The 27,821-nt window shown below is 35.6% G+C and overlaps 1 protein-coding gene across 1 annotated transcript in view; it reads right to left on the minus strand.

The window, feature by feature from the left end:
* The window catches only part of cv-d (vitellogenin-like lipoprotein), a 132,448-nt gene that overhangs the window by 62,760 nt on the left and 41,867 nt on the right, over window positions 1–27,821 (minus strand). The window contains exons 9-15 of the mRNA XM_083123763.1: window positions 26,097–26,284; window positions 20,826–20,994; window positions 20,383–20,536; window positions 13,589–13,764; window positions 9,724–9,941; window positions 6,450–6,666; window positions 1,835–2,048 (exon numbers count right to left, since the gene is read on the minus strand). Of these exons, the coding sequence (XP_082979889.1) occupies window positions 1,835–2,048; window positions 6,450–6,666; window positions 9,724–9,941; window positions 13,589–13,764; window positions 20,383–20,536; window positions 20,826–20,994; window positions 26,097–26,284 (1,336 nt within the window). The remainder of the gene's footprint in view (window positions 1–1,834; window positions 2,049–6,449; window positions 6,667–9,723; window positions 9,942–13,588; window positions 13,765–20,382; window positions 20,537–20,825; window positions 20,995–26,096; window positions 26,285–27,821) is intronic.

A 27,821-nucleotide genomic window follows, 5' to 3' on the forward strand; every position in this document is an offset into this window, starting at 1 on the left:
GACAAAGTATAGGCATGGAACCAGATAGATGCACGACCCTACACCCCAGTAGTGTGAGAACGTCCATTGATTACAGATCGACCCTGCCGACCGGAATAGTGGGGAATGCACCTTTACATCTCAATAGTGACATATTCTCAATGATCTGGGGGATGTGATATACAGGGGCTTCTGCCATCACTTTGTTCAGTTCAAAAGAAAAAGAGAAAGAGCATCAGATACATAAAGAATGTAAAACATAGCACAGTAGCATATTTTCCCATGTTACTCACCCATGTGGAGATACATGGGTGGGTAATTTCATTATTCACATCAAACATGAAACATATACATAGATTCAGGCAACAATGCGGGCTTGCCTAGAACTTGATCCTAGGACTCTGTCATACTATGCCATTGTTCTACAAACCAAGCTACTGAGCCAGCCTTGGTTTTGCCTGATTTTTTGCTTCTGTTTTACCTGTGAGAAATTGTCCGTCAGTGATGTATGCCAAATCATGTCAATGAAAGAGAATGTGGATAATACATTCACGTAAAAAATGAAGGAAAATGTTGAGCAACACAAAGTGAATCATCAGTATAATAATGTAAGATGTCGAATGAAATGACAAGAGGAAGTTTATCACCCCTACAATAGTCGATGGTGCTGTCAGCATTGCATACATGAAAGGCTCATAAGACAAGTCAGAACTGTAATGGTTGTATTATGCACATCAGCTTACCACCCAGAAATATCTGATCAGATTGCTACGTGGCAATCATGCAACAGGGACTGAATCTGCTTAGAACGCCTACAGCATATTGCAGAATATCAGAAGTTTTAAAATATTTTTTTAAGACCATGCTACAAACTGATACATACACAGTATGCTCAAGAAGTCCTCATACCTCTACTTACATGAATCCTGTTGCAACCGTGTTGAAAATTGACTGATGTTTGGTTTCTTGGGAATGATTTTGTCATCATGGTAGGCATCCCTGCTTTGAAGGTCACATGGAATGCTCGGTCGAATTCATATGTCAGTTGTTGCACCATGGCTGATGTGAATGGACATAGTTACAGTGATGAGGAATGGCTAGTAATGTGAATGTGTTTGTGCATGAATGACAGTGCATGGGGCAAATGATGTACTTTAACGTAATGTAGTATCCAAGTATGTTATAATGTAAATAAATAAATAAATACATATGTTATAAGAAATAAATATGTCATATATATCAGGGGAGAGGCATAATATGTACACTCACCTCACTAAGTCCAGCATTTTGTTTCTTTATACACCATATTTGCAGAAGATACAATTTAACATAAGTGTATTAATATATACTGTATAAAACATACGTTATTACTAATGGATATGGAAACTTCTTGGACACCCTGCAATTTGATGTTTAGTTTTCACAGATTGTTTGTACTGTTCAGGCACCACTTAATTGTTTTGCCAACACAAAAAATCAAATGTGTGACCAGGACTTTCAGCTCAGAAAGACATGTAACACGATGATGCATGTAACAGGTTGCCAAACATGATCATGATCATTCTGGTTTGCTGTGTGTGTATGTGAAGGGGGGTATTCTTAACAGAAGATACATGTTTTCACTAATTTCAGTTTCTTAAGTAATAATATAATTTCCATTGAATTTTGATTAATTTCTCGATATGTATCACATTGTTTTGTATACTCCTGTTCACATAAAGTGGCATATTTTGAAAGGTTGGACAGTTGTAGTATATACCACTTTATCTGAACAGGAGTGTACATAGTCATTCTATTTTATTAATATCTCTAAAGTTGTTTTCATAATCCTTACATATGTACATTCTGTACTCACCACTTGCAATTTTTGCAACAGATGTTCCATTCAAGAAAATAAAAGCCAGTGTTCTTCTTTGTAACTTTATTATGACTTCAACATGCAAATTTTTTGAGTTTCTTGGAATAACTGTAAGCAGAGAAATGACTTTTGAAAGCTTGCTCTCAATTCCTTCACCATCATCATTGAATGAAATTCCATGATTTTTTAAGCCTTCAATCTTCATATAGAGCTGCAGAGAATAAAAGTGCTTTTTGTGTGAAACTAGAATTACTTATTTGCATCAAGTGCATATCATATATCAATCTATTTCAGTTGTATACAGAAGCGAATAGAGGACATCAAAATAAACAACTTTTCTTGGTAACATTTTTGCTGTTAGTGCATCATTGGTGTATGCAGGTGGCAATATATTATTTTTTGAACATCCCAATGACAAAACTGGAATTGAGAAAAGTTGTTTGTTTTGATGCCCTTTATACAAATGACACATTAAATTTAGTGCTTGTTTAATCAGAAACCCCATTTTCTAATAAGTATGTGTAACTATTGATCTAATTTTCTCTTACCTCATTTTCTTCCTCCTAGCTCTTTACCTAATTCAGATCCACCAGCCGCTGCTCAGATATACACATTGTTTATTGTTACAGTTTAATAGATTGCAATCTTTCATCATTAGAGATTTATTTGCAAATTAGAATTAATCATAACTACAAAAGAATTAAAATGACAAAGAACAATTTAACTAAATTATAAAAGCAGTTTTCACAAAACCACATCAAAATGTTTTTCTCTACAGTTTGTCATCATAACCTGCGTGATTGCACTACAGGCAAAGCTTGTGATAAATACACTCCTCACAAAAAGTTTGGAATATTATTATATTCATATTAGGCAATAGGTGATGGGCACGGTGGCATATGTTGGCAAAAAGACTAGAACGTCCACCAGACAGATACCATGTGTTGTTGCATTCCAAGGCCGTGTCTATCACTTATTGTCTAACGAAACAATATTCCAAACTTTTTGTGAGGAGTGTATTTCTTTCGTCTTCAGTGAGATTCCTTACAATGTTTTCATTCTGGAAGCTTTCTTTCCTACACAAATTCTCCCATTATTGCTACACAATATTATCCTGATGAAAATCAGACATACATAAATACAATTAAGAATAATGCTAAAATATTTTTTATAGCAGCTAAAGAGATAGGTTTGTAAGTTAGGAAAGAGAAAACTGAATTTATGCTTACAGGTCGAAACCAAGTGTTATGTAATAATCAAAATGTAATTATTGATAACAACTCATTTGAATCAGTTTCCAAATTCAAGTACTTAGTAGTAATACTAACAAATGAAAATGATATTACAGAGGAAATAAAAAGCAGACTTAATTCAGAAAATGCATGTTAATTTTTTCTTCATATCTTCTCGTATAATACGTATCTAAGAAACTAAAAGTTAAAATATACAAAACAGTAATTTTGCCTGTAATATTATATGGATGTGAAACTTGGTCCCTTACATTAAAAGAGAAACATAAATTAAGAATATTTGAAAATAAAATCCTTTGAAAAATATTTGGACCTAAAAGGGGTGAGGGGACAGTTGAGTGGAGAAGGTTACATAATTTAGAACTACATAATTTGTATTCATGTCCAGATATTATTAGAATAATGAAATAAAGAAGATTTAGGTGGGCAGGCCATGTGGCATGAATGGGAGAGGAAAGAAGAGTTTACAGGATTCTTGTTAGGAAACCTGATGGTAAGAGACCTGTGGGAAGGTCAAGACGAAGATGGAGGGATAACGTTGAGATGGACCTGAAGGAAATCGGTAAGGATGGAAAAGATTGGACTGATCTTGCCAGGATAGGGATAGATGTTGCTGCAGTCATAAACTTTCAGGTTTAAGAAAGCTAGAGAGTTAGTTAGTTCACAATCCCTCCTTTTCATTCTACACAGTGACACACTTCATGAAACACCCACACTTCCAAAGTCTGAACACAAAATCTTCCAACACTTTCTTCACCTGAACTTCAGGAGCATTTATTTCACCCACAGCTATCGCTCTCCTGCCGACAGATGTAACTACTCAATGTGCATAAACTGTCTGTTTTATCCTTATCACCTCCCCACTCTATCCATTCACTCTGTAGAGGGGACACTTGTGAGAGGTTTCAGCATCAGAGTGTTCATAATTACTCTGGTGGATCCTTTGTAGTCTTGGAGAATTTTGATCTCATGGTTGTTGTGAAGGGATTTGAGAGATTCTTATTGGGGTCTCAGAGTTGAGCTTTGAAATAGATTTATTAGGAAAAGGGTGTCATATGTGCTGCAAATGATGGCAGTGATGTAACCTTCGAGTGGATGGTTGGTGCGAAGTGGGGGTGGATACCGAGAGGATGAAATTGGAGAAAACTAGGGTGTATGTCTGAGTCAGAAGATTGTGAGTGAGGATTCTTAGCCCACCTTATAGATCTTAATCCCCAGGAAAATGTTTGACGTCAAATGGCAATCAAACAGATCAATACGTAGGTTTTGCTCAAACTGATAAAGTGTCAATATAAAATTTACTTATATTCTACAGATTATACAGATCTTATATAAAATTATGCATCTTCACTGAGAAGCCTGAATGGTTTCTATTGAATTAGTGTTTTAAGTCCACTTTAATGCACAGTAAGGCTAATCGGGACTGGACCTTGCTTTAGAAAAAGTAATTGCATATTTGAGCATATTTACAAAACTCTGGTATGTCAATCATACTTTTCTATTTTTAAAAAAATAATATAGTGGCAGATTTTTACTCCAAGTTACAAACTATTTATAGCAAATATCAGATCAATAATATTATCAGTAATTTTACTGATATAAACCTGTACACTAATATCCTTATTTGGTCGATAATAATGCACTGATGATTAATCTGTCCCTTACATTTTAACTCTTTCAGGGCGGGGTGAAATTCCATTAATACTCTTCATATTATTTCTTTAGTATAAAATTACATTATCTTTTCATGATAAAGCTGACTCTATAGATGTCAGAAGTAACTCAAGGACGGATGACTAATATTTCGTCAAACAAATATGTTGGTAATAAAAGTTTAATAAACAGGAAACCAAATTTAAAAAAACACACGGAATCTTTTTGGGTTTAATCTCCACGCTTTCACCTCACATCTGCCATCATCGCCGAGTAGACTCTGATGTCATTCTCGCGTCGCCAGGCTAATTGTTGTGCTGTCGTATTCGCCTTTATATAACTTGGGACAATCTGCGACCAGTGGCGGTTTGCCCTGATCGATGGGCGCATCTCTGCGGCCAGTCGTGATGAAAATTCTCCTTGATATTGAGTTTTTCTTTTTTATTAAATTTACTATTTGTATTATCGTTTTGATACTACGTATTCGCCTTTATATAACTTGGGGCAATCAACGACTAGTGGCTGTTTGCCCAGATCGATGGGCGCTAGCGGGTGGGCTTGATTTTGAGTTCTTTCTTTCTTTCTTTTTTTTTTTTTAATAAAATTTACTATTTGTACTATCGTATTCAAATTTATATAACTTGAGGCAACCAGTGGCGGTTTGCCCTGATCGATGGGCACATTTCTGATGGAGTTTCCTGTCAGTTGTGATACACATTCTCCTTGACCTTGAGTTTTCTTCTTCCTTTTTTAAAAAATGAATATTTGTATTATTGTTTTGATACTATGTATTCGCCATTACATAACTTGGGGCAATCAGCGACAAGTGGTGGTTTGCCCAGATCGATGAGTGCTACCAGATAGGAGCTAGCCAAACTTTGAAAAATAATAATAATAATAAAAAAAATAAATTGAAATTCCTCTGTCTGTTGCTTCCAAAAATGGGTACACATCAACATGTTTACCTTACCGAGCGGAAGCCTTGGAAATTCTGAATAAAACGAGCCCTCATTGGCATTTATCACGTTATTACAATTTTTTTTAAAGAAAATATTTTCCAACATGTTACATTCCTTGGGGAATTTCCATGGATGACGAATATATATAATATATAAAGTATACTGTTTTGGCAAATACATTAATTAGTGATGGAGATGAGATGCTAAATAAATGGATACAATGAAAGGATGATTCCTCTGGAAAGAAGTTTTTGAAATTTCTATTATGACCATTGTTATGGAAATAGTAGCAGAGAGTTGCAAGGGGAAATGGGAATATTTAATATAATATCCCTAAATGCCATATCAAAATAATTATTTGTGCTAAAATAACATTTATTTAACTAGTTATTATTATTTTCTGGAGGGCATTAGGGGACAAAATGGTTGACTGAGGAGGTTTATACTGCTCCCATTCAGCTTCAACACTGATTGAAGTGTTGAACAAAGTTGATATCTTAACTAAATGTGATTGATTGATTAATTGAATTAAATTAGTTTATGTCGCTTTTCAGCCACTTAGGGCTAATCCCAATGATGAGAATGAGTGATGATATGATGAAACTGATGAAGAGACACTCACAAAGAATACCCATACCTAGGCAGGGAATCAAACCTGGAACCTCTGGCATCATGGTGCGCTATGCTAACCTCTCTGCTACAGAGAGAATCTTAACTAAATGCACATCACATACTGTAGACAATACTCACCTCAAAATAGTCCACACTTATATCATGGTAGAACACACTGAGGGCACCATAGAAGATACTAGGACGACCTGTCTGTTGATCGCCTATTGTAAAAAGTTGAGAAAACCTTCCAAAACCATATTGCTGATCTCTATAATCTACAAAATAGTTTCCTGTGCCAACTAAACTTGAAGTTGGTGGCGTCGCATAAGGTAGCATCATTGCAGCATGGCTTCCTCTAGTAAAAAAATAAGAAATTTAATGAACAAATTCATTGAAAATTATGTGAAGAATGGTCACTTAATTATGCTATGAATAGCATGCTCAATATTTTTGTAAGTCGATGATATGACCAGAGTAGACGAGACTCACCTGATTGGGGTTGGGCATTGGGGAGTTTACCCTCAGTCCTGCAACAGGCTCAGAATAGACTAATTGCAAGAATTGTTTTAATTTATTATACAACATCAGTGATGAGCACAGTGCATTTCATTGTGCAACATTCCATTCTGCAGGCAGCTTATCCACTTTTCAGTGCTTGTTAGGTACTCACAGAACTTGAAAAACTAAGTTACAGGAAGTTCATTCAAGCACATATGCATTACATAGATGGTTGACTTCAGAACTAAGGAGAGTTTTCAATGTGGCACATCACAGCAAATCAGAACAGGACTAAGTAAAACATGATGAAATGATCAAACAAATTCTGTGATTATATCAAAGTGTGACAATGATAATGATTTTTTTTTTTTTTAACCCTTATGTAGTATGGACATTGATAATCACACAACTACTATGGATGGAGGTCTTTGTCAGATCTATGTTTTAATTTTGAACTGTGAACTAGCTGTTTTGTTATTTTCAATTTCTGAGTGTTTCACATGACTAGACATGGTTATAGAAGTCTATTGTAAAGTAATTTTCAATTATTATTGTTTAGTTAAAGAAACATAATGTCATTTATGCAAAGAGAAACAAAATGAGTCAAAAAAATTGCAACAATAGCTTCTTTAATTTTTTGAAATTCCAAATTCTTAAAATTTCTATTTTTTTTTGTTGTCAGAAGTGCAGGATTTCTAATTTGTAATCTTTTGTCGAAATTGAACATGAGTAGTGGGCCATTGGAAGGACAACATAACAAATAACACACGTAACTACTATGGTATGTCTGCCAGATCACTCACTGAAAATAGAATTCAATAAGATTTGAACAAAGATAAGACCTTGTGACCTTGACAGCATGTAGCCACCACCCTAACTGAAAGGTATGGAGAAGGGTCCACTTGTGGTTGGAGAGGTGCAAGAAATAAAGTAAAATTGAAATTCAGGGTGGTCTGAAAGACTATTTATAGTAGTTTAGTTAATTTAGTTACAATAGGCAGTAAGCTTTTAAGGACCAAGGCCCATAAAGTGACTTTTTTTACATCGGGTGATGCATGGTCACTAAACCATGTCCCGTTGCTGCTGTTATCTACTTTTGTAATCTTCTGATATTTCAAGTAACTCTATTTGCCCTCATTATGCTGGGTCAAATTTTAGTGCTTTCACCAGGGATCTTGAACCAAAGGCAGAAGTGATGGACAATAAATTACACAGAGCCACTATGCTTCTTTGTACTGAATGCAATTGATCCATCTCGCTCTCTCTTAATAAATGCATTCTCTCTCTCTCTTTCTTTCTTTCTCTGATTTTTCTGTCCTTGTTTTTAATTTTAAGTATTCCATTTTCATAATTCTCTTTTCTCTTTGTTTTAGTTTTTCAATTGTATCATCCACTGCTAAAGTTACAAAGTTATGCATTTGTCACTCTTCTAATTTGTCTACTGTTTCATTGTTAATCTCAAAGTTAAGTTCTTGTTGTCTGTCTTTCTTTCTCTTCCTCTTGACTTGTACAGTATCCACTTCTAAGTTTATTACAAAATATTACAAGCTCTTCACTGCTTTGGTATGATATTCTGATATATTGCAATTATAGACACCCACAGAATTTTTCAAGGTTGGGTCAAATAAAACATACTTTACCCCATAATAGCATTATCCTACAAAAAACACTTTCAGTTTGAAGTTGTCATGTTTCTGCAACGTCCTTATAATAATTAACATAAATTATTGTGACTGACATGAAATTATAATGTGAAATATATAATTTTAGGTTAACATTCATTTCTTAGGGGTGGTCCCTCATGCCCTCCTTTCCAGACGTCCAAAATTTCAATGTATTTTTTATTAATGTGCCTGTGTGAGTTTGTGTGTATATATCTTTTACTTTTATTTTTTATTATAGTACAAGAATCACAGACAATCATTTATGATACCAGTTCTGTTGCTACTTTTCCAAAAAGATCATTTTGCATAAATCATCATCTATCATTCATATAAATATATTAATAACTTACATTTTGCAAGTATCTAGGTAACTCCTGCGACGTTTCGGGATGCAACTGCTCCCTTCCTCAGGATGCTCACGTTTAGGTTATGTATAAATCATAACCACGTGGACCTCTCCATAGGTACAGGATATAGGATTGGTAAAAGGTGTGTGGTTAAAAAACAATAAAAATCTAAAACCCATTACAGGTGCACGTCATACTACCATGCTGTTTACCTGATTAGAAACTGCTCCTTGGAATGCTAAAACTTTAAAACTGTGAATAGCCATGGCCTGCATGTGCTGCATGGTAGTATGACGTGCACCTGTAATGGGTTTTAGATTTTTATTGTTTTTTAACCACACACCTTTTACCAATCCTATATCCTGTACCTATGGAGAGGTCCATGTGGTTATGATTTATACATAACGTAAACGTGAGCAGCCTGAGGAAGGGAGCAGTTACATCCTGAAACGTCACAGGAATTACCTAGATACTCGCAAAACGTAAGTTATTAATATATTTATATTAAATTTGTGAGTAATTCGCACAACTTTCATCTATCATTCATGTACTATACATCAAATATAGAGATGTCTTACTTTTTCATTTATTCCTTGTAATAACACAACATAGTTGAAGGGGAAAAAATTAAGTTAACAATATTATTAGATATCTAGGATATTACTCTTGCATGCAGCAATTTTCTGCCCTATAGTCCAGGGGGAATTCCCTTTTTTTTTTCCCTTGGGATCCAGCCCTGATGTATCTATCTTTATGAAACTAAACTTTATGAAGCAATGATAAAGTTATGTGAAACTGTATATGTGATCTACAACTATTGCGTAGAACTAAATGCACAAAAGAACTAATTTGCGACAATAACTGGCATTTTAATACCACTATTAAAAGTAGAAAGCAACTTACAGTAGGTGGTAACAAGGGTTGTTTGTTTTTGCCAAAGACTGAAGTGATGTATAGTAGAAACTATACAGATGTGTATTTCCCTCAGTTTTCATGAACCAATAAAGGTTTAACAGGCGTCCAAAACTTTGATCAGTTATAAGAAGAACAATGAAGGCAGCAACCCGAAGCTCATTATGTTCCTTTGGATCAGTTAACAATGGCCAGTATATTTCATACAGCTGGAAATAATAATTACAAGTATTTAGTAACAATTAAAATGAATTTTACATGTAATTGCAATTACATTTAATTTAAGATACTCTTAATAGCAATTAAATTCAAAAGATAGGAGAAACTTACATTTTAAACATACTTCTATACAAAAGTATCAACCTGTGTGGGTTTTGCTTTCTTAGTTTCTCAGTGTGATGCAAGTTTGTGTGTTGATGTATGTCTGCCTTATTGAGAGAAAACATAGACTAAAGTAAAACACAAAACCCTCATTTGGTATTTCACAAATTAATGAAAATAATGGGTAAATTTAATAACTAAAATGGAGACATTAAAATGACTAGTTGATGAAATGATTGTTTATCACGATGTATTTATTATTCATGTATTTTATAAGTGACATATAATTGAGATCTAATATTCAATGGGCAGTTCAATTGTTACCAGTATTTTCTTTAAAGTTAACAGTAGAGTATCCTACCACCATATAATAACTACCTTCCAAAAATTTCATTCATAGATTTTGATTTTTTGATTTTGATTTGTTGCTTCAAGTCCACTTTATGCACAGTAAGACTAATCGGGACTGGACCTACAATTTAAAGTGGGGTCCGAACCACTTGTGCCTCCACCGGATATTGTTCATTCATAGACTGAAGTTTGATTGACCTTATCTTTATTTTCTAGTGAAGACTTCGTTTGTTGTCTTCTATTGATTTTTCATTGTGTAACTGTAACAGCTGACTAAAGGTAAAACCCTCTCTTCTTTGAATGTACAAATTTTAAATGTTTGTTAAACTTCTTTATATCATTATTTAAGCAAAGTTAATGTGAATGATTTATCAAAATAGAGTTTATTATATTTAATTTATTGATCTACTGACTTTACAAATTATGTGCAATTTATTGATCTACTGGATTTACAAATTATGTGTCTTTCTATTTGTAACTTTAATATATTGATGGTTAGAAGTGCACATATCTTAATCTTCTAGCCTCAGGTCTGTCCTGACCCCAGGAGGTTTAATTTTGATATAGCTTTATATTGAATTCCCTAGTCATAATGCGATGTTATATCTTACAATTAGCCATGATTTATAAAATTGTATGTAATATGTAGTTTCACCTGGGATGGGTGTTTTTTAAAAAAAAAAAATCAAGTAAACTTTTTAGGTAATCTTTGGGGGGTCATGTTGATCTAAGAAATTTCTTCTGTTGCTCATTTTATATAATTTGCTCTTAAGCTCTCTCCCAAGGACGCACATGTAACACACACATTCATACTTTTGGTGTGCACATCTGCTATCCAGAACATACACCACTTTTTTTTTTCTTTTCTCTTTTTTTTGTATTGATAAAGTTCACTTTATGTACTTTATTGCTAAAATAATTTTACATCAATAATGACTCATAACAATGTCACTAACACTTGAGGTGATACAAAATTTAGATACCCATTGTTATGTTTAAGAAAGCAAATATGTTACTACCTTCACAACCAGAACAGGGGGATAATAGAATGATATTATTTTACTGTTGATTTGGGGTGTAAGGGGTGACCTTCCACATAGTACACCCAATTGTCAACCTCACTTCCACATAATACACCCTGGACGGCTTTTTGCAGACTAACGAGGCTCTGGCGACTGGCCCTATGACCAGTATAATTCTGTGTGTTGTCCTGTTTTTTGTCCTTATGTGTGCTGGCCTCTTCACAGCCTCAGCTTTTAGCCTAAGTCAGAATATTTTAAGATTTTAGTTATACGACATTACAGTTATTTGTTATGGTAAGGGGCTGGACCCTGTATAACGTGATGGGTGCACAATAGCCTAAGTGCTGACACACCCAAACCTTTAAATTCAAATTGAAATTCAAATTTACTGTTGATTTAGTGTAATGCAAGAGCAAGCTTAAGGGGTGGGGATTGCCACCCTGATTCATCTCAGTTTGCAATATCTATGCAATGAACCTGGAGTTCTTGCATTTTCTTTTCTGTTGTATCATTGAAATTAATCAAAAAGGAAAAAACAGCTTCGTGGATAAAAGTGAGTACTAGTTTCTCTGTATTTATATACTACCGCATCTCTCTCTTCCCAATTATGAATTAAGGTTTTAGTCTATAAGAAAAAGAGAAATATAATCATACTCAGAGAAAAGCATATAACAGCGGGATTTACTTTACTACAAATTTGATGTAGCATGCTTGTTTCTAATTTTGGTCACCGTGACCATGCCTACCTCTATATAAGCAGCAAACTCAAATGCAAAGCTTCAGCTGACTACCAGATGCCAACTGTAAAGGACCTGGTTCCCAGGTGCAAACCATGAATGACCCTCTCCCAACAAGGGTCCAAAAATGGATGAGTCCTCGGGTGCAAACAATGGGCAACCAGATCTTCATGTACATTCTCTGTAATGTAAGTGCTCCACGCTCTTCACCCATCTGTTCCCAGTAATACGAGTGCACCAACAGACTACCTGTTCCTTTCCAACGGATATTCCTCATTCTTCACCCATCAGTTCTTGGTAATGTACAAAAGGACTACCCTACCTGACCTGTCCATTTGCTGTAAAGTGGATGCTTCAATGCACATCCCTGCTTCATCCAAGCCTTTAGGCCAGTAGTTTTCAACCTTCGTGAGCCCGCAGCCCAGTAAATTCATTTTTAAAAAGTTGACACCCTGATCCCAATAATTTTGCTTGTAAATAACTTTCTAATTTTTTAAACTTTGTACATTAATTAATATGTACCCTTGCAATTTAATATTAATAAATAAATTATGGCATAACCATAAAGAGTAATAGTTCTGTTATGTCTAGGTTTGTAATGAAATGTTACATTTGGTTTAAATTAGTTAACAGCAACTGGCTCTAATGGAATCTTAGTTTCATCTGGCCAATATAATAATATTTTTTTGTAAGTGCTGATCTTCATTGGCATGTTCCATTTCAGATACTGCAAAATTCCAATTAATCAGAATATTTTCACTTCAATATATTTGTTAATGAAAATTGGTATGCAACCTAAATTTACCATAGTGCCCATCTGTCAACCTCCAAATTTGGAGGTGAGAACCAACAAAGCCCCCAAGGTTTGATCGTTTGATCGCTCACTGCTACTGTTATGAAAGCATTTCCTGTTACGGCAGTCGAAACCGAAACAAAAGGCCATTTTTCCATGTGGTTGCCAACTCGGGCTGCAAGTTGCTTCCCAGTTCCGACCCTGATTTGAGAATGGCCCCATGCTTGCAATTCAAATTTAGAGGCTGTACATGGGACAGTTCTCTCTCAGCGGCTTTGATTTTTCACCAACACTGGCACGAAAGAATTTCTTCTTATTGCTGGTGAACCCCGAACGATAGGTCATCTTTCCAGATGGTTGCCTTCTTTAGCTGCAAGTTTCAAACTTCAGGAGAACCTCTCATGGTCCAGTATAATTGATGGCACGGCCAGGTGGTCGAGAAACACTGCTTTAAACATCCTTCTTCTCTCCAGATGTAAATAACATTTATCTTCCGGGGTAATTTCTTTTATTTCTTATGTAATAAAGGCATTGGCTTAAATGTAAAATAAACCGATCGATTCATTCACTATTTGTTCTTTTTCTAAGACTACACATTCAGACAAATTGGCAAATTTTATATTAAAACTTACTTTATCAGGTTGTGTCATCATAGCAGGAAGACTAGCCCAGACAGCTAAGAATCTGATATGATGAGAATAATCAAGTTTACCCATAACTACTGGCTCTAGAAGGTTTCCAACTGATCCTAATCCTATGTTGCTTAGAGTTTGTAAATATAGCATTTGGTGTTCATGGTCTTCACTTCCTGGAATGTAAACAATTGTAAGTTTCTATCTCTTGTATTACTAACATTCCTTTTCCATGATGATATGTTTGATTTACAGCTATCACCTGATAAATAATCTTAATATATAGCTACAATTTTTTGAACAAGAATACATTTCCTGATTGCTATGCTTGGGGAATACAAAGGCTGTCGCAGAGAAGATGAGACAGATTTTTTCCTGGCTTGGCAACACTGCCTATGGTTTCGGCACTAGTCGCGTCGTGTAGGATGAGTCATTCTGTTTCCGTAGCAAGTTGTCACAAGTTGCGAAACCACGTTAGTGAGCAGCTGTGTTGATTTACGTGGAACGTGTTTCGTTTACCCCTCCAGGTTTTTGTGTATAACATTGCTTTCGCGATGAGTATTCAAGATGAACAGCGACATGCCATAAAATTTTGTTGGTGTTTAGGGAAAAGTGCTGCGGAAACATATGCAATGTTTCAACAGTCGTATGCCGATCAAGACAGACTGAGTAGAACCACAGTATTACCAAGGAGCCATTGAGACTCTGCGCCAGCACGTAGCAAAAAAGAGGCTGCATTTGAAGAACTCCTTCATATTGCACCACGATAACGCCCACCCGCATACCGTGCGGGTTTTTCAGGATTACGCGACGAAGAGATAAATTGAAATTTTCCTGCATACAGCATACAGCCCGGACATTGCACCCTGCGACTTTTGGCTATTCCACTTTTAAAGGCCGCTTTACGTGGTCGTCATTTCATGACGAACAAAGAAGTGATCACTGCAGTGCAAGTTTTCTTCAGTTCGCTACCTGATGACGAATTTTCAAAGACATTCACAAAGTGGCAGGAGCGTATGGATGCTTGCTTAGCTGTCAATAGTGCCTATTTTGAAAAAGATGTACGTCTACTCGATATGGCTGATTCTCAATAAAAATTTTGTGGTTCGTAATTTTTTTGTTCCATTTTAATGATTCTTGGAGGGGTCCATGTACATGCTTGTCTTTTAACTGCTACGCAGTCACTACTTTTTGACCTATTGTGCTCATTTTGGTCTCAATCGGCAGCTAATGAACCAATTTTTTACTCTAGTACATTTGCTAGCCAATGGAGGTCGCTGTTTTCCTATACAGGAATTAGTCTCACCTTCTCTGCAACAGCCTTTGTATATTGTCACATTGTACCAGCCATCCTCATCCTTTTGCAGGCAGTGGTACATATAGACGAGCATGGTAAAAATTAAGGATGGACAGATATGGAATTTATGTCAATACTAATAAAGTACTAATATCAAATTTACCGTTACTGATATTCTACCGATCTGATATAAAATTCAAAATAGCCCTGAAGAACCTGAGTGGTTGGTTCATTGACAGATGACTGCAATGCAAGAGAAGTTGTATATTTACACATTTACTTTTTAAAAAAGTAGATGTTTATATCCATGTTATATCATAACAAAATGGCAAAATATTGAACTATATTATATGTTTATAGATATCTCGAATCAATAAAATTATCGGCAATTTTACCGATAAACCGATACATCAATATGGCTACATATATTGGCTGATACCGATAGAGTGCCGATTAATTGGTCCCATCCCTAGTGAAGATATAAGATATACTGTTGTGTTAACAATTTTCTGTATGTTACAAAAGTTGTATTTACTCTACTGCATAGCAATGCATTGTAAATTACCCAATATAACAGAGAAATAAATAATTTAACTTTTGTCAAGTAAGGACAACATTTATCCCAAACATGGTGGGAGTGGGCTGTGAATTTATTGGAGGGACTACCATTGTCTATTGTCATCCTGGGCAGAGATATCTCCAGCTATGGCTTTGCTCTTGTGTTTGTGTTAATACACGTTCTCCTTCTATAATTATTTTAATTAATTTTATTAATTATTATGCTAAGTACCTTTACATTCAAACTACAAGATAGCTGAATCTATCTGCTGCACATTGCAACATATTAAGGCTTGATTCACATTAGTCTTTGAGTAATGCTCAGGTCTTGCTCCACTCATGGTCTGGTCAAATTTTGTTGAATTATTCTTGAATAGAAGCATTCACACCTAACACTCAGTTCCAGATCTGCTCTGCTCATGGTCCAGTCACGGTCAACTGGAAATAATATTTGAATGGAGTGTGAGCTGAGCAGACCTTCTGCAGGTGTACAACTATGTATACCTTAGACATACTACGAGCTTTTTCCTAGGAGAAATGGCCTCAAGGATTTCATGTTTTCTTTCCTTATTAACTCCGTATGCTTTGGAAATTGCAAGTAACATTTGAAAATTCTTGAAAATCTTGCTGCTGTTGTCCACTAGATGAGACTAGAGGATATAAAACCACCTTCTGTTTTGTGGCTTTCACTAATTGGATGAATCTAAAGCCGTTTCTGTTTTCATAATTCTATTTTGTCATTTTCTTCTAAAATCAGTGCTATAACAGCCAAGCCCATCATTGAAAAACTCTTCAATATTGTAGTTACCACAGTCAGCATGGGATTTGTATCAGAAAAATCCATGTACACTGCCAAGCATTTGACTGGAGCAAAACTTGTGTGCACAGAGGCGTTGCCTGAAGGGGTTTACGGAACACACGAACCCCCAACTGAAAACAGAAAAACTTCAATTTGTTTTCTTCTCTGCTTCATAAAACACTAAATTTCAAGATTACAAAGCAGCTTTTTTCATAAAGTCTTCACAATGTTTCAAATTTACCAATTTCCTCTGACTATTGATAAGAAAAGCTCACCAGATCAGGCAGCAAGAGCCCTGGCACATCTGGAGCTATGAACTTCCTCTGCTGTATTTTTCCTGTGTTCTTCCTGCTCCACCGAAGAAGCTGAGAGAAACCAAAGGGGGAGGGAAGGGGGAGGAATGGAAACTGGAAATTGGAGCACATGCTCCTTCCGAAAGAAACTGTCAACAGATGGCAGCAACTGTTAAATGTGCAGATAGCAGCGGAGGCACGATTTGTTTTTTGCTATTCCCAAGTATTTTATTTTTTGTTTCCTTTTGCTTTTGTATTGAAGAAAAGTAACTAGTATTTGAGATATAATGCAAGCACTGTTATAGTAATTCATAAGATCTTCGATACTTTTGCCTAATATCTTTCCTTTCCAATCCATTTTGCCAAAAATTAAAGCCGCAAATTTCCTCAACAACTCCATTGCAAAAAGTTGTTGTACACCCGAAGCCTTGCAGTTGCATGGTGAAGGTTTTTTTTCAAACACTATATCACAGAAATGAGCAGATTTACACTAACATCGACATTTTAAATGTGTTGCTTAAACCTTTAGATAATGTAGACGAGTCAAAAAGAAAGAAGACGAAGATACTGCTAGTACACATGTAAGCGAGGATGGATAAATATCCATTATATTTTTATTGAAAAATTATAATTGTTATAAACTCCTACAGGTAAACTTTAAAACAATAATTTTAAGTATTGCAAAATGCAATTCGCATCATGAAGTTTGAGCATTGCCAGAGACTTAGCAATGAAATATAGGAAAGCTGCTGTGAAATTACAAATAGCTATTAAAATTGAAAATAATAATAATAATAATAATAATAATTCGTTGGTATCATGGTTAGTGGAAATGGTGGCAGGGTTGATGGTCGAGGGGGGTGTTAAGTGGAAATAATGAATCGAAACAGTGGCGGCAATTAGGGAGGGCTATGCTAAACGTATGGGAGCACATACGTAATGCAATAGAATCAGCAGCTAAAGAAAGTATAGGATACCATAAACCAAGAAAAACTAAGCCATGGTTTCATAATGAATGTCATAATCTAATAGAAATAAGAAATCAGGCTAGACTTAGGTGGTTAAATAACTCGGATGATACAAATCTAAGCAATTATAATAGAATAAAGCGAGAAGTTAACCGCACGTTTAGAAGTAAAAAAAGAGATTACTTGAAAAGCAAAATTAACGAAATTGAAACAAACAGCAAAAATAAAAATATCAGAGATTTATATAAAGGTGTAAATGAATTTAGAAAGGGGTGGCAACCTAAAGTAAACTTGATAAAAGATAAAGACGGTGATTTTCTAGCTGACCCAAGCGATATTCTAAATAGATGGAAGAACTACTTTAATGACCTTTTAAATGTTCATGTAGGAGATAAATCAGAAGTAAATGAAGTACACACAGCAGAACCTTTAGTTCCAGAACCTAACTTGACTGAAGTTAAAGATGCTATTAAAAGGCTAAAGAATAACAAAGCACCTGGCATTGATTTAACACCAGCTGAGTTAATTAAATATGGTGGAAATTCATTAATATGTCAAATTCATAAATTAATTTGTTTAATATGGAATAAAGAAGAAATCCCTCAACAGTGGAAAGAATCCATAATTGTTCCTGTGTTTAAAAAAGGTGATAAAATGAACTGCAGTAATTACCGTGGAATATCTCTACTCTCAACAACATACAAAATATTGTCTAACATTCTTTTAACAAGACTAACCCCATATGCTAATGAAATTATAGGTGATTATCAATGTGGATTTAAACGTAACAGATCAACTACAGATCAAATTTTTCACATCAGACAGACACTTGAAAAAAAGTGGGAATATAATCAAAATGTCCATCAGCTATTCATTGATTTCAAAAAAGCATATGATTCAGTCAAAAGAGAGAAATTATATAATATATTAGTAGAGTTTGGAATACCTAAGAAGCTTGTTAGTATGATAAAAATATGCACCAGTGAAACAGAAAGTAAAATTCGTGTGGGTAATAATATGTCTGACAAATTTACAATTCATGATGGGTTAAAACAAGGAGATGCATTATCTCCATTGCTCTTTAATTTTGCCTTAGAATATGCTGTAAGGAAGGTAAAAGAAACTAAAGAAGGACTAAAATTAAATGGTGTGACTCAGTTGTTAGCATATGCAGATGATGTAGACTTACTGGGGGATGATGTGAATACAATTAAGAATAATGCTACAATATTTTTCAAAACTGCTAAAGAGATAGGTTTGGAAGTTAACAAAGAGAAAACTAATTATATGATTACAGGCCGAAACCAAGTGTTAGGTAATAATCAAAATCTAATTATTGATAACAACTCGTTTGAACCAGTTTCCAAATTCAAATACTTAGGAGTAATATTAACAAATGAAAATTATATTAAAGAGGAAATAAAAAGTAGGCTTAATTCAGGAAATGCATGTTACTTCTCTCTTCATAAACTTTTGTCTTCTCGTTTAATATCTAAGAAACTAAAAGTTAAAATATACAAAACAGTAATTTTGCCTGTAGTATTATATGGGTGTGAAACTTGGTCCCTTACATTGAAAGAGGAACATAAATTGAGAGTATTTGAAAATAAGATCCTTAGGAAAATCTTTGGACCTAAAAGGGATGAGGAGACAGGTGAGTGGAGAAGGTTACATAATTTAGAACTACATAATTTGTACTCATGTCCAGATATTATTAGAATAATTAAATCAAGAAGACTTAGGTGGGCAGGCCATGTGGCACGAATGGGAGAGGAAAGAGGAGTTTACAGGATTCTTGTTGGGAAACCAGATGGTAAGAGACCTGTAGGAAGGCCAAGACGAAGATGGAGGGACAACGTTGAGATGGACCTAAAGGAAATTGGTAGGGATGGAAAAGAGTATATAGATCTTGCTCAAGATAGGGAAAGATGGAAGGCCTGTGTTGCTGCAGCCATGAACCTTCGGGTTTAAGAAGGCTAGAGAGTTAGTTAGTTAGTTATGCTAAACCTTATATACAGAGGGAAATATACTGTCTTTGCCCCTCCCCCAATTTTGGCACCTTGTCCCCCCTGGTTTTGGAACTCAATCGCCGCCACTGAATCGAAAGAAATTAAAATTTGACTTGTGTTTCGTAAATTGATTTTTGCTGGGTGCTCTGGCGGAGTGGCTAGCACAATACAAGGTCCCAGGCTCGTATTCTTCATAAAACATGCATTATTATATTCATATTTCTTGTTTTACTTTATTTTATTATTTTTAACTTGTACTCTACAATTTGTTAACTTTTTTGTATGCTCACTTAATCAGTGTTGCTCACATTTAGCATTTTCTTCACTGTGATTGTGATCAATGATTGATTTTCTTGGTGTTTGTAGCCCATCTCGGTCGGGGGGGGGGGGGGGGGTAAAATTTTCTCTTAATTTAGGCTGAACACCCAACAATTTACTTCACGCGACACCACTGAGTGTGCATACTCCTGACCATGAACAGTGCATGAGTGAACCCTGAGCTAAGAATTGCTAGAGTTCTAGATGTGAATCAAGCTTAAGAAGGTGCATGAAGTTGTGACAGTATGGTGACACACATACAAACACATTCTAAATCTCAGTTATGGTAGAGCTGATGTGAATATCACCATGCTTTGATTGCCTTTATCACCCATGTTTGTCCTCAGACAACCATTGATTAGAGCTCGAGTAAGCAGAGTCACTTTATGATTAAACATTGTTGGAAAAATTTCCACCTATGATAACCCACCCTGCATTATCTTTACACTTGCTGTAAATTTGCTGCACTGAAACTGTAGAGTAATTTTCAAGTGGAACTTCTGTACTTAACAATTATTTTAAAGATAATGAGTATAATAAAAATGTACGTACCTCTAAACTTCTGATAGAAATACTCTACATATTTTTCAAGAGTTTCAATTTTGCAACCTTGTAAACATGTTTTGAAGACAAGAGACCCAAAATTGAGAGCTGACACTTGCTCTAAGAACTTTTCTTCTTCTGGCCACGATTTGTGTACAAGTTCCTGAAAATATACTGTATGTACATTAGAACTTCTTCTATATAGAGTATTGATAAATTGATTCTAAATAAAAATAAATAGTAAACATCTTTCAATAAACAAACAAACAAAAAAGAGTTGAAGTGCATGATTCTGTCCCATTTGGCTTTGTCAAAACCAAATTGAGTTCTAAATTTGATAATTTTTACAACTTAAACAGATTAAAAATGTTCAAATCTGCTTTTAACTGTTAAATATTTGACAATTCTGTATATACAACAATATTTAAGAAAAGTGAAATAACATATCGCACCTCAAATGCTTCCAGCAACTTTTCAGAAGGAGCTTGGATATTATTCGGAATTTGATTTAGAAGAGCACCAGCTGCTCCACCTTGCAATTTTCCCTCCTTCACCAGGTTAACTATAAAAAGAGCTGCCGGTTCACTCCCAGAAAGAGGAAGAACATCTAGAAATATTTTCCTATGAAAATAAAATAGATAAATAAAATGACGTTACTTTTCATTGCATTAAAAGTGCCCATACAGGTATTCAAGAGCAATTTTAGAGGTAACAGACTGAATAAAAGTTATTGAAATAGTACTTGATGAGGTAATTTTTTACAGACAAATTTTAAAGTTTAGCAAGACATGTATATTCACAATCTAAAGATGTTCACCTTTAAAATAATGTACAAGTGCATTGCTCTTCACTGATATATAATTTTGACCATCAAGGTTGACACTTTTCTGGAATGCTCTTAAACTATTTGTGAAATGTTAATTTTGGATATACAAGGTGGATTCAATGCTGATCTGATTCATTCCATTTCAAAATAAATACGAATGTAATGAAAATTCTTCCTATTTGTATTGTTAACAATCAGAGGCGTCCAGTCATCAGGAGATTCAGCGATGACCAAGCAAAATATTAAAAATATTGCATTTTAAATATTTTAGAGAAGAACTAAAAAAAACAATAATAATAAGTCAGGATATTCGCATATTTGTGCGAAATAAGCCAAGCAACAGCATGAAACAGCTCAAAATACGCAAGAGATTTGCTAAAGTTTAGCGCATCGAAATGAGGGCCTGGTACTACCCCTTGTGCCGAACCCTCCTGTGAAGTTTCGTATTGAAGGCAATGGTGTTCGATGGCTCTGCTTATCACAGAATGGTGCGAATTTCTCTAGTCTCTGCCGGTGCTGAGAATAGGCGAACGCCTCCGAACAGGTAGACCCCAGGACAAGGTCCAAGAACCTCTAATTTCCCCCACTCTTGAAGGTCTGGGTCATAACAGGCCTTTTTTCAGCCCCCATCTCCATGTTTACAGCCACACGGCAGGGTTTCTCTGGAGTCGTCAAGATTCTTCCGAGTGCCCAGTGGCATGTTCTAGGAGGGGTTGGTGAGGGTCATAATCTCTCCTTAGGCTCAATATAAAAAATAGAACATCAAAAGTATAGAAAAAGAAAGCAAACAAGAGGAAATTATTACTAACTTAAAAGTACACGTAACAACACCTTTCAAAAATCCTGGGCACAGCACTGCGGATGTCCGCTATTTCCACTTGTTAAAAGGAAAAACACATATTGAACGATATAATCATATTTAATAATTCTCATCGTATGGGATATAATTATTTATTTTGTAATTTAATATCTGTGGTATGAGCGTTTATGTTGAATTGGCAATGACCTTGGCATTTATCGCAGAGAATCTGAATTCACTCACCTCAGAACCAGTCTACAGCAGAATGGTTACAACATCAGAGATATCAACAGGGCGATCAATAAGGTAGTTTCATTTCAGCAGAGACCAAGCATGGACAATAGTGTGGCCCTTAGAAGGGCCGATTCTTCACAGCCCAGAGAAGCTGAACATGAGGACAAGGCCCTTACAAGAACTGATACTGCACCGCCCAGCCCCTCTACCAGTAACAACACAGGTAGGAATGCCCAACTGTAAAAGTTTTACCATTCATAGGATGCACCTCCGGAAAGTTAAGCAGAATTCTAGCCAGGCACGGGGTGAAGACCATTCACAGGCCGCCACTGAAAACCAAGGCCCTACTCCGTTCAGTCAAAGATGATCTGGAACTCTGCATTTCAGGAGTATACTGAATACCCTGTAAGTATGGGACACCATACATAGGCCAAATGGGATGCACCATTGAGCAGCGACAGAATGAACATCAACGTAACATCCAATTATTCCAACCTGAAAAGTCAGGACTTGTGGAACACAGCATCACTGAGGGACACAGGATTTTATTTGCCGACACCAAAATAATAGCCAAATGTGCCGGTTACTGGAACCGTCGGGTAAAGGAAGCCATAGCCATTTCACAGGAAAGCACCAATCTCAACAGGGACATGGGGCTCCAGCTCAGTCACGCCTGGAACCCACTCCTCCATAAAATAAGACACCAGCCAATGAGAACACCAGGATCCAGAACAAGCCAATAGGAAGACAGAGTCCAAACTCCGCCACATTATAGTCATGTATATTAACCTACACTGGTCTCCATTTCTACATTCCCTGAAGATGAGAGCAATGTATGTCCTCGAAAATTTGGAAGCCAACTCCAATTTAACCTGGCTGGTAACCCGAGAACACTTGTTCGAATGTTTATTACATTTAAAATTTTGCAACTCATACAAATAATTAATAAATAACAAAATGTCACAGAAAGAAAGGTTTCAAGAAATAAGTTGCTATTGTCAGGATTTGAAAACATATTTATCCTTTTATGTGGATATTGCATCTTATATCTGGTGGAAGCACATTATACAGTGGTTTGGATCACACTTCAAACTGTAGGTCCAGTCTCGATTAACTTATCTGAGCATAAACTGTACTTAGAACAAACTTTGTCCATGCTTTACATAATATGTAAAACAATCTCTGTCAGTTTGAGGACTGCACAAGACATGCGTGAAGGACATCTTGGTCCCTGATGTTCACAGAAAAAACAAAAAACATTTTTTTTAAATTCCTAACTGAGCATCATCAAGATTAAATTTCCATATTTAATAACAAAATCTGGAAGAAAAGTTACCTATTTGTATTTCTGGGTGCCAAGACTGGGTAGATATTCAAAATCCAGTTGCCTATCTCCTTGACGAGGAGTCTAACATACCAAATGCAATTGTCTTACTTTTTAATTTCTCTTTTGAGTCTCACAGGCAATGGTGTAGTGGTAACATCACTGCCTTGTAATTAAAGAGTTGTAGGTTTGATACCCAGTGCAGTTACACAATGGTTTGGATTTCACTTTAAACTGTAGACCCAGTCCCAATTAGCCTCTGTGCATAAAGGGACTTATAACAAAACCTCAAAACCAACCTCTTTTTAGCAGTGGCGTAGCATTGACATTTCGGGTGGGAACGCCAAATCTGAAGGAAGGGTCGGCCCTTTCTTGCTTAATAATTTACTTATGGTATTAGTCGCCACAGGTATTGTTTATTTGCCTGAAGTCAGATGGGTTTTCAATAAAACATCATCCATGCATGTTTTAGCTAGAAAATTAGATGCCTCACTATGCCACAAATGTTTTGAACTTTGGTGTTTTATACCTTTTTTTATATCTTTCTGCATGACGCAAGTCATTAACAACCTACCTGAATCACAAGCGCCTCTGCACAACAGTAGACGTCATTGTTGTGGATGATCCAACTATTGATTGATTTGGTTTATTTTACTTCGCTTTTCTACCACTTTTGGTTAATTGCGAATATAAATATGAGTGATGATATTGATGAAGGGACACTGACAAAGAACACCCGTGCTCACGCCGGGATTCGAACCAGGGACTCCTGTCGTCTTAGTGCACTGTGCAAAGCACTCTGACACGGAGGTGGGTGGATGATCCAAATATCGTACACTCTACTGACGTAACAGTGCTGATTAGTAATTCAGACCACTGTTTATAACATCTTGAGAATGCTGATAAACATTTTAAAATAATTTTGTCCAGAGACAATTCGATGATAAGAGTTTCCAAATGAATGCTAAACATTTCCATTGACACAATATTAAGCAGTTAGATAATAATGAAAAAATAATAACAATAAAAAAAATAATAGTTTTGCAGGTTAAGTGGTAGAGCAGCCATAGTCTGAACTTCTACTACGAGGACTTCACCAACTTATTTTACAAAAAATTGTGTTGATCTTTTAGTTTCTAATGCACATCGCTGATCGTGCGATAATTATACAATGCAGTGACCATTAAGAAACGGTATATTTGAGATTGGTAAAGTTACGTCAGTCAATATTGCGTATTGTAGCATCACATAGCATGAGTTGCATGAGCGCGAAGGACCAGGTAGGAATTCTACCGCTGTCATCGGCTTCAGAAGGCAGGAAGGGTCACATGAACCAATCACGGTAGACCTCTGCTACTCCGTATGCTGGCGTATGAGAGAGTATTTACGTGCATGCTGTACCCTCGAAGCTTTCCCTCCAGAAAGGCAGCAAGGAATATAGGGTCCTGTACGCTGAACCTGCTTGGTGTCCGGCCAGCAAAGGCATTGAAAAAAGATGCTAGAACGAGTGTTGAGAGTGGAGCGTTGCAAGCGGATCGCAAAAAAATAGCTATTATAATGCCATGAAGGTCAAACATATATGAAATTAGTCAAGTTTTACTTTATATTCACAGCATTTACGCATTTTTGAAATTTTAAATCTGGGAACGGGGAAAATACTATAACGCCACGCCACTGCTTTTGTTTAAATTATTTTTACTCATTGGATTGATTACAAAAATACATTTAAATGTTAGATACGTATATGTGCTTTTTAATAGATATTACCAAGTAGCAAGTTTTGTGGCACTAATGAATATGTTTCAAAGTACCTTTAATATTGCAAAAAAATAAAATAATTGTATACTATAGTCTTATATACATAGAAACTGTGTGATATTTGAAAAAAATCCAGTGTGGGAAATTCAATCTACTTCTTTGGAAGCATGGGAATTTTATATAGAGTATGCTTCAGGAGCTAAGAAATTTGCAATCAGATTGATTGATTTGGTTTATTTTAGTTTGCTTTTCTGTCATTTTCAGCTAATTGTGAAGATGGGGATGAGTGATGATATGATGAAATTGATGACGAAAATTCCCCCCAAGGGACACTCTCAAAGAACACCATGACCAGGCCGGGATTCGAACTCGGGGACCCATGGCATCATATCGCAATGTGCTAAACACTCTGCCATGGAGGCTGGCAAATTTGCAATCAGAGAGGAAGAGAGGTTAATGTGGCATCCACTTTCAAATACTACCCTGCATAGAAGTAATAAAGTGACCCTATTTTGCAATCCTACTTCGAAGTAGTCTTTGACCAGTCTTTTGAGAACTATTGTAAAGGTGTAAATGTTGCTGATAAGAGTCTCAACGTATGATGTTTCAAATTTACCTCACGGAAAGTGTATGTCCACATCTACAAGAGATTATTAAAAGGATAATATTGAATAATAGGTTTTTTAACTTTTGAAATAATTTAGAGAGAGAATTTCAGAGGCAGGCATCTCTATATGTATCTGTATGTATATACACAGACACACATGTGCATATGTACTTACCTAATGGTTTCATCCCGATAACTTGTGCCAACATTTACTCTATCATAACATGTTTGGAGACATTCATAATCCAATTGAGGTATGGTCCATATCAATATTTGTATATCGAAGTCATGGATTAACTTGTCATCTGTTCCAATACTTGATTTCTCCAACTTATCAGCAATTCTACCCAATAGTGTGTGAACCTACAAATGCATTGATAAAGAACTGTTATTTTAAAAAAATCAATATGTTTTAAATATATCACACAAAACACATTACAAAGTACACTCTTTATTAATGCATATCTCTGTTGTTCAGTCATTGGGGATATGAATCTATTCGGCTCAAGTCCACTGCAATTAGAAATGGGAATAATAATAATATGTATACAGAAACATCTACAGTATATTTGATATATTGGCAAAGTTACCAAAGAAGGAGGGTGTAAGTGAAAATTCCAAAATGAGTCATTTTTAGTTTGTCAAAGAATGTTGCAAGTCCAATTTATGCACATATAGACTAATCAGGACTGGACCTACTATTCAAAGTGGGATTTGAACAACTGCAAAGTGTGCCTCCACTGGGGATTGAACCTGTACCTTTTCATTACAAGGTGACAACATTCTCATGACACCATCAGGGAGGCCCAATGCAAAATAGGACAGAACCTCAAAATAGACATTTATAGGAACTATCTATATTGGGCTTGAATCTTAAATCGGGCTGAAACATCAAAGCCTGTGTTTGACTGCAAACGAATGAAAATGGAAATAGGCAACAATCCACTTCCTGCTAATTATGAATGTGTAAAAATTGCATAGCATTTTGTGTTCATAGAATGTATTTTTATCACAGCTAAATAGTAATGTACATAATATAATCAATTAAAGTGTGTTTTTTTAAAAAAATATTTTATAACTTAAAATATGACTTTTAACAACAATATATGCTATGGACAACATTTCAGTTTCTCCAAATTTTAGGTTTACACTCATTGGTATTGATAAAATTTTGAAATCTTCTATACCTCTACCCAAAAATATTTCCTAATATACATATTCATTTGAGTGCATTTCTTAGAAAACATTTACCTTTTTACTCATGCCTTTGTCAAATTCTGAAAATTTGACCTGATTTACAGCAACAATTCTTATTTACTGTATATATTTATTATATATTAATTAGATATAATAGAAATAAGACACCAATGCAGGCATGCAAGTAAAACAAAAACAGAAGTTAGACAACTTCAAATTTTGCAGTAATTTTTTCTATGTACAAGGGTTGTTCAAGGTTGACCGAGAGATTTATTTCTAGGAAAAAAAATGGAAAGTCCTACAAGCACCAAACTATGTGAGTTTTTTAAAGGAATCCCCCTGAGCATCCAGGCACCTCTGCCATCATTGTGTCAGTTCCCTGAGTCTTTTGTGATAGAAGGAAGTTGTGTTCTGTCATAGCTGCTGCAGGGCATGTTTTGTCAGTGCTTCATCTGTATTCAATTTCTTCCCTTTCATATACTCTTTAAGTGGCTCAAACAAATCTGATAATCACCGAAGGCTAAGTTTGGAGTGTAATAACATGGAGCAAAACCCTTTCGGCGAGTTGTTGCTGTCAAATTGACCATGTGTGGTCATGCATTGCCATGGCAAGAAGATATTTGCAGACAACATTCCCGGTCTTTATGTACGGCACCCTTCATCAATGTGCAGGAATACTGGGCATTGATGATGGCCCTTTTAA

This window comes from Lepisma saccharinum, chromosome 6 (genome assembly GCF_977018435.1).
Source record: "Lepisma saccharinum chromosome 6, izLepSacc3.1, whole genome shotgun sequence".
In the NCBI taxonomy this organism is placed as follows: domain Eukaryota; kingdom Metazoa; phylum Arthropoda; class Insecta; order Zygentoma; family Lepismatidae; genus Lepisma; species Lepisma saccharinum.